Raw genomic sequence first — 12,809 nt, forward strand, 5'->3', positions numbered from 1 at the left:
CTCATCCCTCCTACCCTGCATGCATAAATAACCGGCTTCCGTCAAACACCCCTGCCCTCAGTCTCCTCCGCCTTTCAAGTCATATTTAACTTATCTCTCTTGCCCCTCCGTCTCTCTCTCATCAATGTTAAAGAAAGTCTTTCAATACATTAACATTTTCATACCCAGTAATCTTCTTTTTCTGCCAGCCAACACCTAACTACCTTTATGCTCATGTTGTTATTACTAGTTGTTTTATTTGCACTGTGCTCACCCAGCCCCACGCTGCTGTTCTCTAGCAGGTAGCTCAGGTGGTCAAACATGGCTTTCTGGTTCTGACGGCTGATGCGACAGAAGTAGCACAGGAAGCGACAGCAGCTGGCCACCATCTTGGGAAAGGCGATCTCCTGTGAGAAAGAGAGAACAAAATAGAGAATTGATTTTAAAGATTTTAATCCCACTCTTCTCGTAAAAGTGAAACAACCATTTTCCTCTTCATTACACCAGCACACCCTGAAATGCCTCCGAAACTGGAGGTGACAGTTATTTACTCATTTTATGATGTTTTGAAAACCTAATGCAGTGTTGTAAACAGTGTTATTCCAACCAAGGACATTCCATTACATTAATACTATAAGGACGATTCTACAATAAAGTCCCAGTTCATATTTTGAGCCTGACCTGCTCTTTGAACTACTGTGCCACACACAGTTACACCACTGATACTTAAGAGGGCTACTGTGAGTGAGCTGCAAATATCAAGTGGCAGTAAAATAGGGTCGGAATTTATGTCTCTGGCTCTATGAAGAACCCACTGGAGTGAAAGATGAAAGCCCGACGTCTGTCTGTCTGTCAGTGCATCTAAGGTCCTGCACAAAGATCTGATTTAAATTATAGTCACTTCTTTCAGTGCTGCTCAACCACCTTTCAGTACCACATCAAGACCCCTTGCAGCTCAGGATAGTTCATAGTGTGTAAATTCCTTGCATGTAACAGATCTCAAAAATGATGTATTTTGATATGGAAGAATACAAGTTCAGGTACCAGTGGTAAACTTCACTCCAGGACTCTTTAGATCAAGGCGTGGTGCCCTTTTTGTCCCTCGTCTGACAGCATGACATTTCATCATGAACACTGGCAGTACATTTTACTACGCCAATATGGTTCAACTCCTAGTGTGTAATTTATTACCTGAACTTTTGGTAATCTCACCTGTGACTTGTCTCCGCCCCCTAGCACATTGACCATGACCTCCATGACAGTCTCGTGCATGCCCAGTACTCTCATCAGGTTTGGGTGCTGGTAAAACACCTTGTTGTTCATGATGTCACTGTCAAGAAAAAAACAAATAAAGACATTACACAAAAGTCAATATACATTACGCAGGTGAGACTGCTGTTATCACTCAGTCAAAATCATTGTAGCAAGTTGGTTAACCAAGTTGTTTATAAAGGCAGTTATAATATAATATTTTTGGATTGTTTTTTGTAAAATAATATTGTCCATTTTATAATGCCGTGGATAACACATGATATTCCTTTACAAATGGTTGATTATTAAACTGTTGAAAAAGAAAAAGACCATCACCAGATGTTTTTTTTTTGCTTTGCTTATTTCAGCTTCTCACCCCAGGCCGTCAATCATGAGCTTCTCTTCCTCCTTGCCCATGCGTACGGAGAGCAGGGAGCGGATCTGACCCAGCGAGGCCAGCAGGTTGATGGCGTCCTGCACGGAGGTGGCGCTGATGGTGTAGGTCTTCCTCATGGCGCGCAGCAGCTCTCCGATGCCGTCATACTGCCTCCGCAACAGGCTGAACATCACCCGGACCAGCTCGGGGTCCTGGATGTGGCACTCCTGGGCCCAGCTGGTGATGGTCTGGGAGATGAGCTCCTTCAGGTTGGCTGGAGAGCAATGGGATAGTGAGCGCATGCAGTCCAAGGTCACCCTGTCGCGAGTGTGGGGATGCTATTCCAATAGCAAAAGGCTCATACAACATGTAAAGTAACCTGTATAGTCTATCGTCCCCTGCAGCATCTGCATGTCACTGAACTTACCTTGCTCATAAAATATCCAAGTAATAATTATGCTGGATGACAAAAGATTTTTATCAATATGATTTAGAAAGGATGGCAGGTTGGGAAGGCAGAATATCACAGTGCCTTAGCGTTGCAAAGTTAGATTTTTAAGACCCTATAAAAAAACTAAAAAGAGTCTTAGTAGATTTTATTTCGGCTCATGAATGTGAGGCTTACGTTTCACTGTTTTTGTGTGAAAAGTAGTCAACAAGAAAGAAACATTCATTGTAGGAGTGACATAGCGGTCATTAATAAATCATTCCAAGGATGAAACAGCGTAGGAAGGACACTTCCTACATCTTATTTAATAACAGTTGAATATGTATTGTGATATGTGAATGATGTTTAGAAGTTTGTTTCTCGGTTTTCATTTCTGCAGTACAAATATTTCTCAAGTATTTAAATGGAAAGCTCCCTCACTGTAGAAAATACTTAGTTAGCTGAAATAGATACTAGGTAATACATAGTTGTTTGGATAAAGTCCTGTACTCATTTTAAAGCAGATTCAATTGAAATGATAAAGAAAAGAAAATTAAAAATGTAAATTAAATGAAAACAATTGAAATCAAGCGCCCAGCCCCGATGCAGATGGAAACTGATGACAGTCCAAAAATAAACGCAGCACAGAGATATGGAGAACAAAATGCAGCTCATTTAAATGCTAGGACAACATCTATAATGAACGGGATTGTGACCAAAGAAATAAAAAATAAATACACCACAGACTGCTACTGCAGTCAACAGTTTATTTTTCCTTATTCCACCGCTTTTAAAACATGTTATAATGTTGCACCAGGCAAAAACAATGCTGAGTTCACGGCAGATGTCCCGGGAAAAGACAGGGGGCGGCATTGTTTCCGGCACAGTGATTGTGATTGCACTTAGCTGAGTCAGAACTCAGCAGCCAGGTTGATACTTCATCCTCGACACAAATCAATAAACAAACACAAGCGCACAAAACAAACACGGACCGAGGCGACATTGTGCTTAAGAAGACTAACCGCAGGATCACGACTGACGGAGATTGCCCCGCCCGAGAGTACGGCATCGAGTTCCATCTCCGGGTGTTTCATGCTTTTAAAAAGAAACACTGTTCAAAGTCCCACAAGCAAAGTCGCCACCAATTTACTATTTTACACTCATTTACACTTTTTTTTTTTTTTTACACACTTAACACAGTGGAGGTTTTTGTTTCTTTGTTGATCACTTAGCATGGCTACCCTGTAACAGGACGGGTCCCAGCCATCCAGGGTTTGGACTGTTTTTCAGCATTACACTAATTACACATTTCAGCAGTGGCTCAGCTGGGAGCAGACGCAGCTGGGAGCGACTGATTTGATCTGCAGCGACGCTCGTCTGTTGCTCCCCTCACAGTGGAGGTGGAGACTCTGTATTGGGTGGCGCATTGGGCTACCGGTGCAGACTTACACGGGATATGGACTTTAGGTGCGAAATGTGAAAGGTTAGTGAATATAGCTGTACCGAATGAATGCAATTATTACTGAATATGTGGACAGAAATGGAGCGTGGCTAGAAATGGTTAAATGAAGGTCCACTTACAATCATCACAGGACATCGAGGGTGAAACTAAGTACAGGGGGATTTGAATTCAGTTCTGTCTTTCCAATGATTTAATTGAATTAAGTTAACATACTTGCCTCATATGTTCTTAGGTGAGGTTAATTTGTACCATCCTGCGGTTTCTAAAGGGATATTCTGTATAAGCTGTCACTCTGGGCTAGTAGGGGGAGAGCCAGGTTGTCAGTCATGCTGGCGTAGAATAAGGAGTACATTTGGCAGTCCTGTGTTTGTTTTTTGACAAAGCAAATCCGGGATAAGGAATTCTTGTCCTTCTGTATGTTTGTTATTTTTTATTTCTGTGGGTTAACTGCTGATTGTTTTATTTTTATTTTTTTTACCAACATGGGAAATAAGTCTGAAATATACCTCCTCAGCCTTGTCTGCTACCACTGTTACGAGGCTTTATCACAGGTTCCAATGCGCAACTCAGTAGACAGCCCAGATGTGACTTATTTACTTACAGGTACGTTACTTCTTTACACCGTAAGGTTTAATAGATACTCTTATTAAACAGCAAAGGTATACATAATTGCCAAATTGTGAGATTTCAGAGATTTTGCCTTTCCAACTCAAAGACACTGTTAGTAAATATGCCCAAAGCTACCAGTCCATTAATGCCTTCTCTGTATTATTACTTTGTTGACCCTTTAACTGAAAAACGGATCTAGTCCTTGTATGTGCAAACAATATATCAAATAGTTAGATTAGATTAAATTGTGTAAACTGAATAAAAAAAATAGTTTGATACAGCTGTCATTTGAAATGGGCATTTTAACATCTCTCTCTAACATCTCTGAATACAATTTCATGGCTTTTGTATGAAATAACAATTCAAGGAGTTCTAAGCTGGGGTTATTGTATTCTCTATGCGCCTCAATTAGGTGTAATGTTTTTGTGAAACTGAGCGCTAGTCAATCTTAGTGTATTTATTTAGGATCGGCTCAGCGACGCAGCGGAGTCATATCAAACTCGATTTCTGGCCCGGTCTACCCTTGGTTGTCTTATCGTCTCATACAAAATCCTTTTGGGACGTAACGGGTAAACAAACAGAGCGTATTTGCCCTCAACTAGATGATAAACGCACACCATTTGCAGTCAGTCCACACCGATATTCCTGAATTAAATCTTTGCCATTTCCAAGGCATCTGTCCTGCCCTTTGTGAACATTGAGCACTAAAGTTAAACAGCCGAGCAACTGGAGCGCGTATACGGCTGGATGGGACCAGAATCCTAAATAAGAGAGGGGGCGGCTGAGTCTATCACCGCTGCACATCTGTTCAGCATCATCCTCAACACTGTTTCAATATATCTTTCAAATATCTTCATGTCGTTGTTTTGATGTTTGAGGAGAGCGGCAGGAAATGGGACGAGAACAAGATCCTAACAAGCGTTCTCTCCTGTGTGTGTCACCGGGTACTGGTTCCCCTTCACGTATGAAGAACGACCGCCAACCCACGCCCTTCTCCCCCCTCCATTTTCACCATTTCAGGTGTTTTCGCACCGAACAGTTCTGAGGACTCCCGGGGAACTGGGGAGGTCCCCCGAGAACTGAATACCGTCAAGAGCTTTTTTTTTCTGGTTGTGTTTGCACTGCACTGAAACTCTGAAGTGACGCCGATGTCATCCAATGTGGTTTCAGCACAAGTTCCATGTTGTATTTACTCCATAACTTTCACGTTATCAGTCACCTAAAATCAGTTTCTAAACAGATTTGAGGCGAGAAATAAGAAATACAGCTGCTGGATCTTCGCTCAATAGATCTACAAGATGCATTTAAATGTTAGTTATGACTTTTGTAAGGAAAGGGCTCGCAATGGGACGGTGCACGGGGATTAAGGGGCACACGTTAATGAATCCAATTAACATCGGAAAACAAATTAAATGAATACATCTACAATAAATACTATTTTTATTGGTATTTTTTTTTAATTATGCTGAGTGTACATGGGCTGGTCCCCACCCAGAGGGATGCAACTCAACCTGGGAGACTGTCCTCAGTGTGTCGGGTGCGAGGAGCCGGTTCCTCTTGTGCCAGTTAGTCCCTGCCCTGGAGTAGGAGCTTAAATGTCCCTCAAGAACGATGTACTAGGAACGTTCCTAGTTCCTGCAGTGTGGACATTAAAAAAAACGACGATTCCTCCAAAAAGTTCTTGAAACTATGAAAAGGTTCCTGTGGTGCAAAAACACATTTTGAGAGGTGTCAGTTACAGCACTGGGCTGCAGCCAAGTCCTTTATTCAAATCCCTGAGATGGAGTTTGTCGCATTCTACCTCTTGGCTTGTCTCCAAATCAGGGCAGTACAGGCTCAGGGTTGACTTCTAGGCAACAAAAGAAAACGTCGAACGTGCTCCAGAGGTTTGTATGATGTGTACAACAACATGAATGCTAAACTAGTGGAACATAGAGGAAAATAATCCCCTTGCATTCATATTTAACAAAGTGGGGTGCATTATGTATTGTTGGAATTCGATGTGATTGTTGGCTTGTTTAATATCTTGCCATGGAGCTCACAACAGAACAAATACTCTTCGTCATAATATACCGGCCACCCAAGCACTCACCAATATTTATACAGAAAATGTCTGAATGACTATCACTATGTGTCACCAGATATGATAAAATAGTCCTAAACGGAGACCTTAACATCCACGTAAATAAAACAACAGACCCCCGAACTATTGAGCTTCTAAATCTTCTAGACAGCTTTGATCTAACTCAACACATAACTGATTCAACTCACCGGAAAGGAAACACACTAGACCTAGTGATAACAATTGGCCTAAACTTAAATAATGCCTCCAGTAACAGATCTACCACTTTCGGATCACCTCTGTATTTTCTTTGAGCTAACCATCGCAACCAACATAACAAACCCAACAAACCAACTCCTAACCCAAAAAAGATATCTAGATGACAAAGCTGTAGAAAACTTCACAGAAGAAATCAGTCTATATAAGCCAAATCAGGAATGCTCCCTTAATGAAATGGTGGACAATCTCAATGACGCCCTATCATCTGTGTTAGATTCGGTAGCCCCACTTAAAACCAAAGTAAAGAAGTTGTCAGACAAAACATCCCCATGGCTGAAAATGAAAAATGTCAGTGAAGGAAAAAGAACATGCCGCGCAGCAGAGAGAAAATGGAGAAAAACAAAATCCACCATTCATCACGAGATCTACAAAAATGCACTAACTATAACAAGACCATTCGCCTAGCCAGAAAAACATAGTTCTCTAATATCATTACAAACAATGCTGGAAACTCCAGAGTTCTCTTCACCACTATTGATCAGCTACTAAACACTGCCCCCCCCCCCCCCCCCCCCCACTATCATCAACCGATAAATGTGAAGAACTGGCTCAGTTCTTCAAGAACAAGATAATTTCGATCAGAGCTAATATCACTAGCAGTGGCGCTGTTACAGATACTGACAGGCCCTGCAATATAACCATAAGTAAGTTCACTTGCATCACAATGGGTGAACTACGCAAAACAGTCACTCAAAGCAAATCAACCACATCAGATGTCGATCCCATATCCACAACGTTCTTCAAGCAAGTATTTGATAGTATCTCAAGCCCGGTACTGGACATCATAAACACGTCCCTTACAACTGGTGTCCTCCCAGACAGCTTCAAAACAGCCGTAGTAAAGCATAAACTAAAGAAACCCAACCTGGACTACAACACACTAGCAAATTATAGGCCAATATCAAATCTTCCATTCATTAGCAAAGTACTAGAAAAGATAATCTCAATCCAATTAAACTAATTTCTAAATGAAAATAACATATTAGAAAACTTTCAGTCGGGTTTCAGAAGACATCACAGTACTGAAACTGCCCTTACAAAATGAATCAGCGATCTCAGAACAAACTCGGATGCAAATAAAGTGTCTATCCTCATCCTTTTGGATCTCAGTGCGGCCTTTAATACCATTGACCACGACATCCTAATGAATCGACTTGAAAAACATATTGGTTTCTCCGGGTGTGTCTTAAATTGGCTCAAGACATATATCAGAGGGAGGAAGTTCTACGTTAGTCTGGGAAGCAATGTATCAGAGAAATACGAAAGCTGTTACGGAGTTGCACAAGGGAGCTGCCTGGGCCCCCTGCTTTTCTCTCTCTATATGCTACCGCTTGGTGACATCATTAGAAAATACAATGTAGACTTCCATACTTATGCAGACGACACACAACTGTACATATCCACCGAACCAAACGATACAACAGCAACAACATCCATTACAAGCTGCCTGCTGGCAATAAATAAATGGATGAATACAAATTTCCTCAAATTAAATGAAGACAAAACTGAAGTTTTTCTTATTGGTCCCAAATCAAAAAGAGAGATACTAACAAAAAACCTAGGAAGCCTAACTTCCTGGATCAAACCTGAGGTAACCAGTCTCGGTGTCACCCTCGACTCAGACCTAAATTTGAACTCACAAAGTGACCAAAACAGCTTTCTTCCACCTCAGGAACATAGCAAAGGTACGACCATACATAAATCAAAATGATGCTGAGAAGCTAATTCATGCGTTTGTATCTAGCCGACTAGACTACTGCAATGCCCTTTTCACCGGCTTACCAAAGAAAACCACTGGCAGACTCCAACTTATCCAAAACTCTGCAGCTAGATTACTAACCAAAACAAAGAGGCTAGAGCACATTACCCCAGTTCTAGCCACCCTACACTGGCTACCCATAACTTTTAGAATTGATTTTAAGGTCCTGCTACTCACATACAAAGCCATAAATGGACAAGGACCTAGCTACATTGCAAACTCACTAACAAATTACACACCAGCCAGAACACTCCGCTCATCTGACTCAGGGCTATAGGAGATCAATAGAAGCAGTAAAAAATTGATTGGTGATGCAGCCTTTGTTTAATATGCCCGAAAACTATGGAATACACCACCCACAAATATCAGAGAAGCAAACACATTGGATGTATTCAAAAGGCAGCTTAAAACATATCCCTTCACCAAAGCATTTCACTAACTACCCCATCCTTGCACTATGATCTGACACTCCGATGTGCACTTTTAATACTTTCAATACTACTAAACTTAAATTTATTTTCTTAATCATTATTCTTTCTCCCCTGACTCCTCCTGTATGTTGTGTAATGAAAATCATGGTAAATGAAGTAACCTATCAAAGCACTAGGCTCTGATATGATGCAAATTAATATGTTTGTGTATGTATGAAACCAGATCATGATAACCAAAAGTAACCTATTAGAACACTAGGATCTAATACGATAAATTAGTATGTTCATGTCTGTTGTGCAACTAGATTATGATAACTCAAAGTAACCTATCAGAACACCAGGATTGGATACGATGTTGATTATTGCTCTTATTGTCTTTATTGTTTTTATACTTTTTACATTTCTAACTGTCTTCCATAATAACTGCACTTACCACTTGCCTATTGTTTTTAAACTACTGATGTGAAGCACTTTGCGCTGCAATCCTTGTATGAAATGTGCTATACAAATAAAGTTTTATTATGTTACTTTATTATTAATAACAGCAACTGATAAAGCAGTCTTTCCTCCTCGGAAAAGATTGGACTTTGTTCTGGCACCTGTCTCAGTGTAATGCTGCCAAGATGTCCCTCCTGTATCCCAGTCACCCCGGATCAAATCATCTTTTGACTTGTAAAGCTTTGTCAATAATTCAGGGTGGGCACACACGTCTAGTGCAAGGCATTAAAATTCATTGGATTCTAAAATATATCTCCCAGAGATTCTATCCATCGGTCTGTTCTTGCGTTTGAACCACGAGACGGTGCTCGATGTGGGTGGAGAATATGCATGCGGATAAGGATGAAGGATGTTTTTAATCGCGTAAGCTGTTCTTCCATGTGCGATATGTGATACCACAGGGACCAAGGTAATCAAATTAGGTTGACATTAATGGGAAGGTTGTTTTGTGATTTGTCTCTGTTTTTCATTTTTGGTAATATTACAATCTCAATAGCTCTTGTCTCAATGTGTTTTTTTGCTGTCTTTATTGCCTTTCACAACTTTGTCACCAATGGCTTGCCATACTTTGTTACCATGCCGCCCTTTATACTGTTTGGTATTGACAACGGTGGAGATACATGGACCTAAAACCAGTAAAGGTTGTGCAACGGTTTCCTTCCAGGTATCAAAATATGAACAGAGAATCCTGAGGATATGAGGAGCTTTAAGTTTATTATGGATGGCTTTGTTTTTAATCAAGCATTCTATAAATGCAACCAAAACAAGACACTGTTTCTCCAAGAAAACTGAGACATCTTATGCAACACCATTGGTGATGGCAAGGTGGGATTTTTGTCGTTCCACCTATTTTAGAAACCCCCCCCATCCCATCATCAGTAAACTAGATTGATCATTTTCTTCCCGGGAGAGGTTACTTACTGGGTGCAGCCTGCTCCTGCTCAGTAGGCTCCTCCGTCTTCTGAGGCGGACCCTTAATCTTGTAGAGCAGAGCCAGGAGGCGGCCCTTGATAGAAGTGTCCTGCTCTTCCTCCTCTTCCTCCACTGGGATGCCTGTGTGTGTGACGACAGACAGCACCGAGTAAGCTTTCATATCCTTTATACCTCTATCTGAGAAGCACATCATTAATAAAGGAAGTTCATTCGATTTTGATCAAATCAGATAATGCTAAATACCATTATTTAAAATAATATTCATTATAGCACAACTATTGCTAGTGATATCATGGTTATTATTGAGCCATAAAATAGTTATGTTACTAGAGTTCCACACTTAACTCTAACCTTTTATCATATCCTTGATTCACAATTGACTACAATGCATTTCTTTTTTTCTTTTTACTAAATTATGAATTTGTCTCTCAACCGAAATAAATCAAGAGTTTCTAGGTGCGGTAAAGTACCACAGTGCAGTCGCAGTTCGTTGTGGAAGGAATTGAGTTCTTCTTGTATCTCTTCAGGACAGGGGCAGTCCTCCCCCGCACTGAAATTCAACAGGATGTTGATCTACACAACAGCAGCACAGCGGATTAGATTGGTGCAGGGAATGCAAACTGAAAGAAATATTGTGTATAGTGAAAGAATATCATATAAATGTATGAAACAACAATAGAAACAATTATGGGTAGATTGTGGGCAAAGGCAAATGGAGGGAAAGTGTGACTTTAAACAGCAGAATTTACTTTTGCAGCTTGCCATGGGCTAAAACAGAGGTTTAAAAGTGATTACTCGTCAGATTATGTCGAGGGAAAAACAACTAATCAGAGAGAGATTCTCGATAGTTGCACATCTAATGTGCCTTCTGGATTATTTCTAGCTCACTGGGAAATAAAAATAACAAGCTAAATATAAATGAGGCGTTTCGTCAGGCTAAGCGGACCGCCACCGAATTCGCTTCAGACTGTTCCGGTGTCTATTTCTGGCTTTCTGGCACTGCTTCTTAATAAACCATGGGAGGACTGAGTGATCTTGGCGAAAAGTGAGCTTGGAGTACACACCTTTTTTCTTTTCTACAGATCAGAGTAGAGCTGTGTATGTGCGTGTGCGTGTGTGTGTGTGTGTGTGTGTGTGTGTGTGTGTGTGTGTGTGTGTGTGTGTGTGTGTGTGTGTGTGTGTGTGTGTGTGTGTGTGTGTGTGTGTGTGTGTGTGTCCGTCCAAGGGGAGGAGAAAAAATTGGGGGTCCAAAAGAAGAGTAATGTCCCCCCCTCCTCCTCTGGCTCTGAGGCAAACAGAGAAAATTGGAGATGTAATGTAGCCTAGTCTTTGGTTGTGAGGCGCTTGTGCTACCAGCCCTACAGAATGCTGATGCAGTCCTAACACACTGTGCAGCTTGATGCTTAAAAAGTGCGGTGCAGTGCAAAGGTTACTGTGATAACGGTGCAAGCGATTGATTTCTCCGAGCTGCAAAAGCTGCGTTCGTGAATTCAAACCTCGTGATCTCAATGAATTAACACCGGTTTTCTACGCCATTTGGATGACGAGAACAACGGTTTGTGTTTAAGGCATGATTACAGAAATGTCATGGCCTTTCTTAACAAAGCTATCGCCTTAAGGCGTGCCCTGCAGATGCACTGCTCTCTCTATGGATAAGAGGTACTGCTGTGCATTTTGTTTGACACTTTGGAGGTGGTGACGAGGTGCCCAGGACTTGCAACCTTCTATAGCAATAACTGTATTAGATGATGGAGGAGGAAATGAAGCCGTGAAGGACAGTTGGTGCTCCAAGGACACCATGAGGAAACCTGAGTGTGACTTCTCAGATCAAAATAGGCAGATTAGTCCAGCATCTGCTATGGGCCTGTGAGTGGGGGTGGTGGGGGGTGAGGTGGTATGAGGGTCTCAAATGGGGAAGAAATTGCAGTTATCCCTCTTGTGGGATGTTATGATTAACTTGATGTAGGTTTTCGGCAGCAAAATATCATGAAGTTTGTCAAATGTTGACAACGACCTCACATTAATGATTTACCATTTGGGGGTAAAAGCAATTTTTACTTTCAAATACTAGACACGCTCCCTTTAGCGATAAATTCTGTTTATTTTAGCCTTACAGATGCCAAAATATGCCTTTTGAGAATCCCATCTTACAGTTAAACAAGATTGGAACAGGGCCGCCTAAAAAGGTGGTCATTCAAGGGTTGTAAGCCATAAAGGTTAATATCAAGGGTATGGATTCTCCTTTTCCAAGAGGTCCGACGGACATAATGTTACTTCTGCTCATTCCTACTGCTTTTCTACAGTACCTGCTCCTGTGGAGGCGAGCGGAACTCCTTGGTCTTCTTGGCGGTCACAGCGGCAGACATGTTAAGTGCCAGCATCAGCTCGTTGTAGCGGAACTTCTGGTTGAACTGCAGCTTGGAGACAAAGCTGTCGGAGAAGGACACGATGGCCTCGATGCGCTGCTTCAGCTCACAGTCGCAGAAGTAGTGCAGCAGTTCACACATCTAAGAAAAAAATAATAATAAGAACCGTGAGTGGCTTTGGTCACTACTTCTTCCTGTTATCACGTACAGATGTTTTAGACGCAAAAAGCACTTAATATATGAACTATTTTAGTACACTTGTAAATATACTTGTCACTTCCTGATAGATTTTAAAAATATGCCGTTAATAAAAATATGTAGGTGTTGGTTCACACATTTGCTATGAATCAAAGATAGTGATACAGTGAAGAGGGCAC

At 41.3% G+C, this 12,809-nt stretch overlaps 1 protein-coding gene across 2 annotated transcripts in view; it reads right to left on the minus strand.

The window, feature by feature from the left end:
• Positions 1-12,809, minus strand: part of ryr3 (ryanodine receptor 3) — a 126,609-nt gene that overhangs the window by 49,057 nt on the left and 64,743 nt on the right. For both annotated transcript variants that reach the window (XM_080024059.1, XM_080024058.1), the window contains 6 exons: positions 12,373-12,573; positions 10,537-10,639; positions 10,055-10,186; positions 1,607-1,880; positions 1,192-1,309; positions 254-386 (listed from right to left, as the gene is read on the minus strand). In XM_080024059.1, coding sequence (XP_079880185.1) covers positions 254-386; positions 1,192-1,309; positions 1,607-1,880; positions 10,055-10,186; positions 10,537-10,639; positions 12,373-12,573 — 961 coding nt within the window. The remainder of the gene's footprint in view (positions 1-253; positions 387-1,191; positions 1,310-1,606; positions 1,881-10,054; positions 10,187-10,536; positions 10,640-12,372; positions 12,574-12,809) is intronic.

This window comes from Zeus faber (assembly GCF_960531495.2).
Source record: "Zeus faber genome assembly, chromosome: 2".
Classification (NCBI taxonomy): Eukaryota; Metazoa; Chordata; class Actinopteri; order Zeiformes; family Zeidae; genus Zeus; species Zeus faber.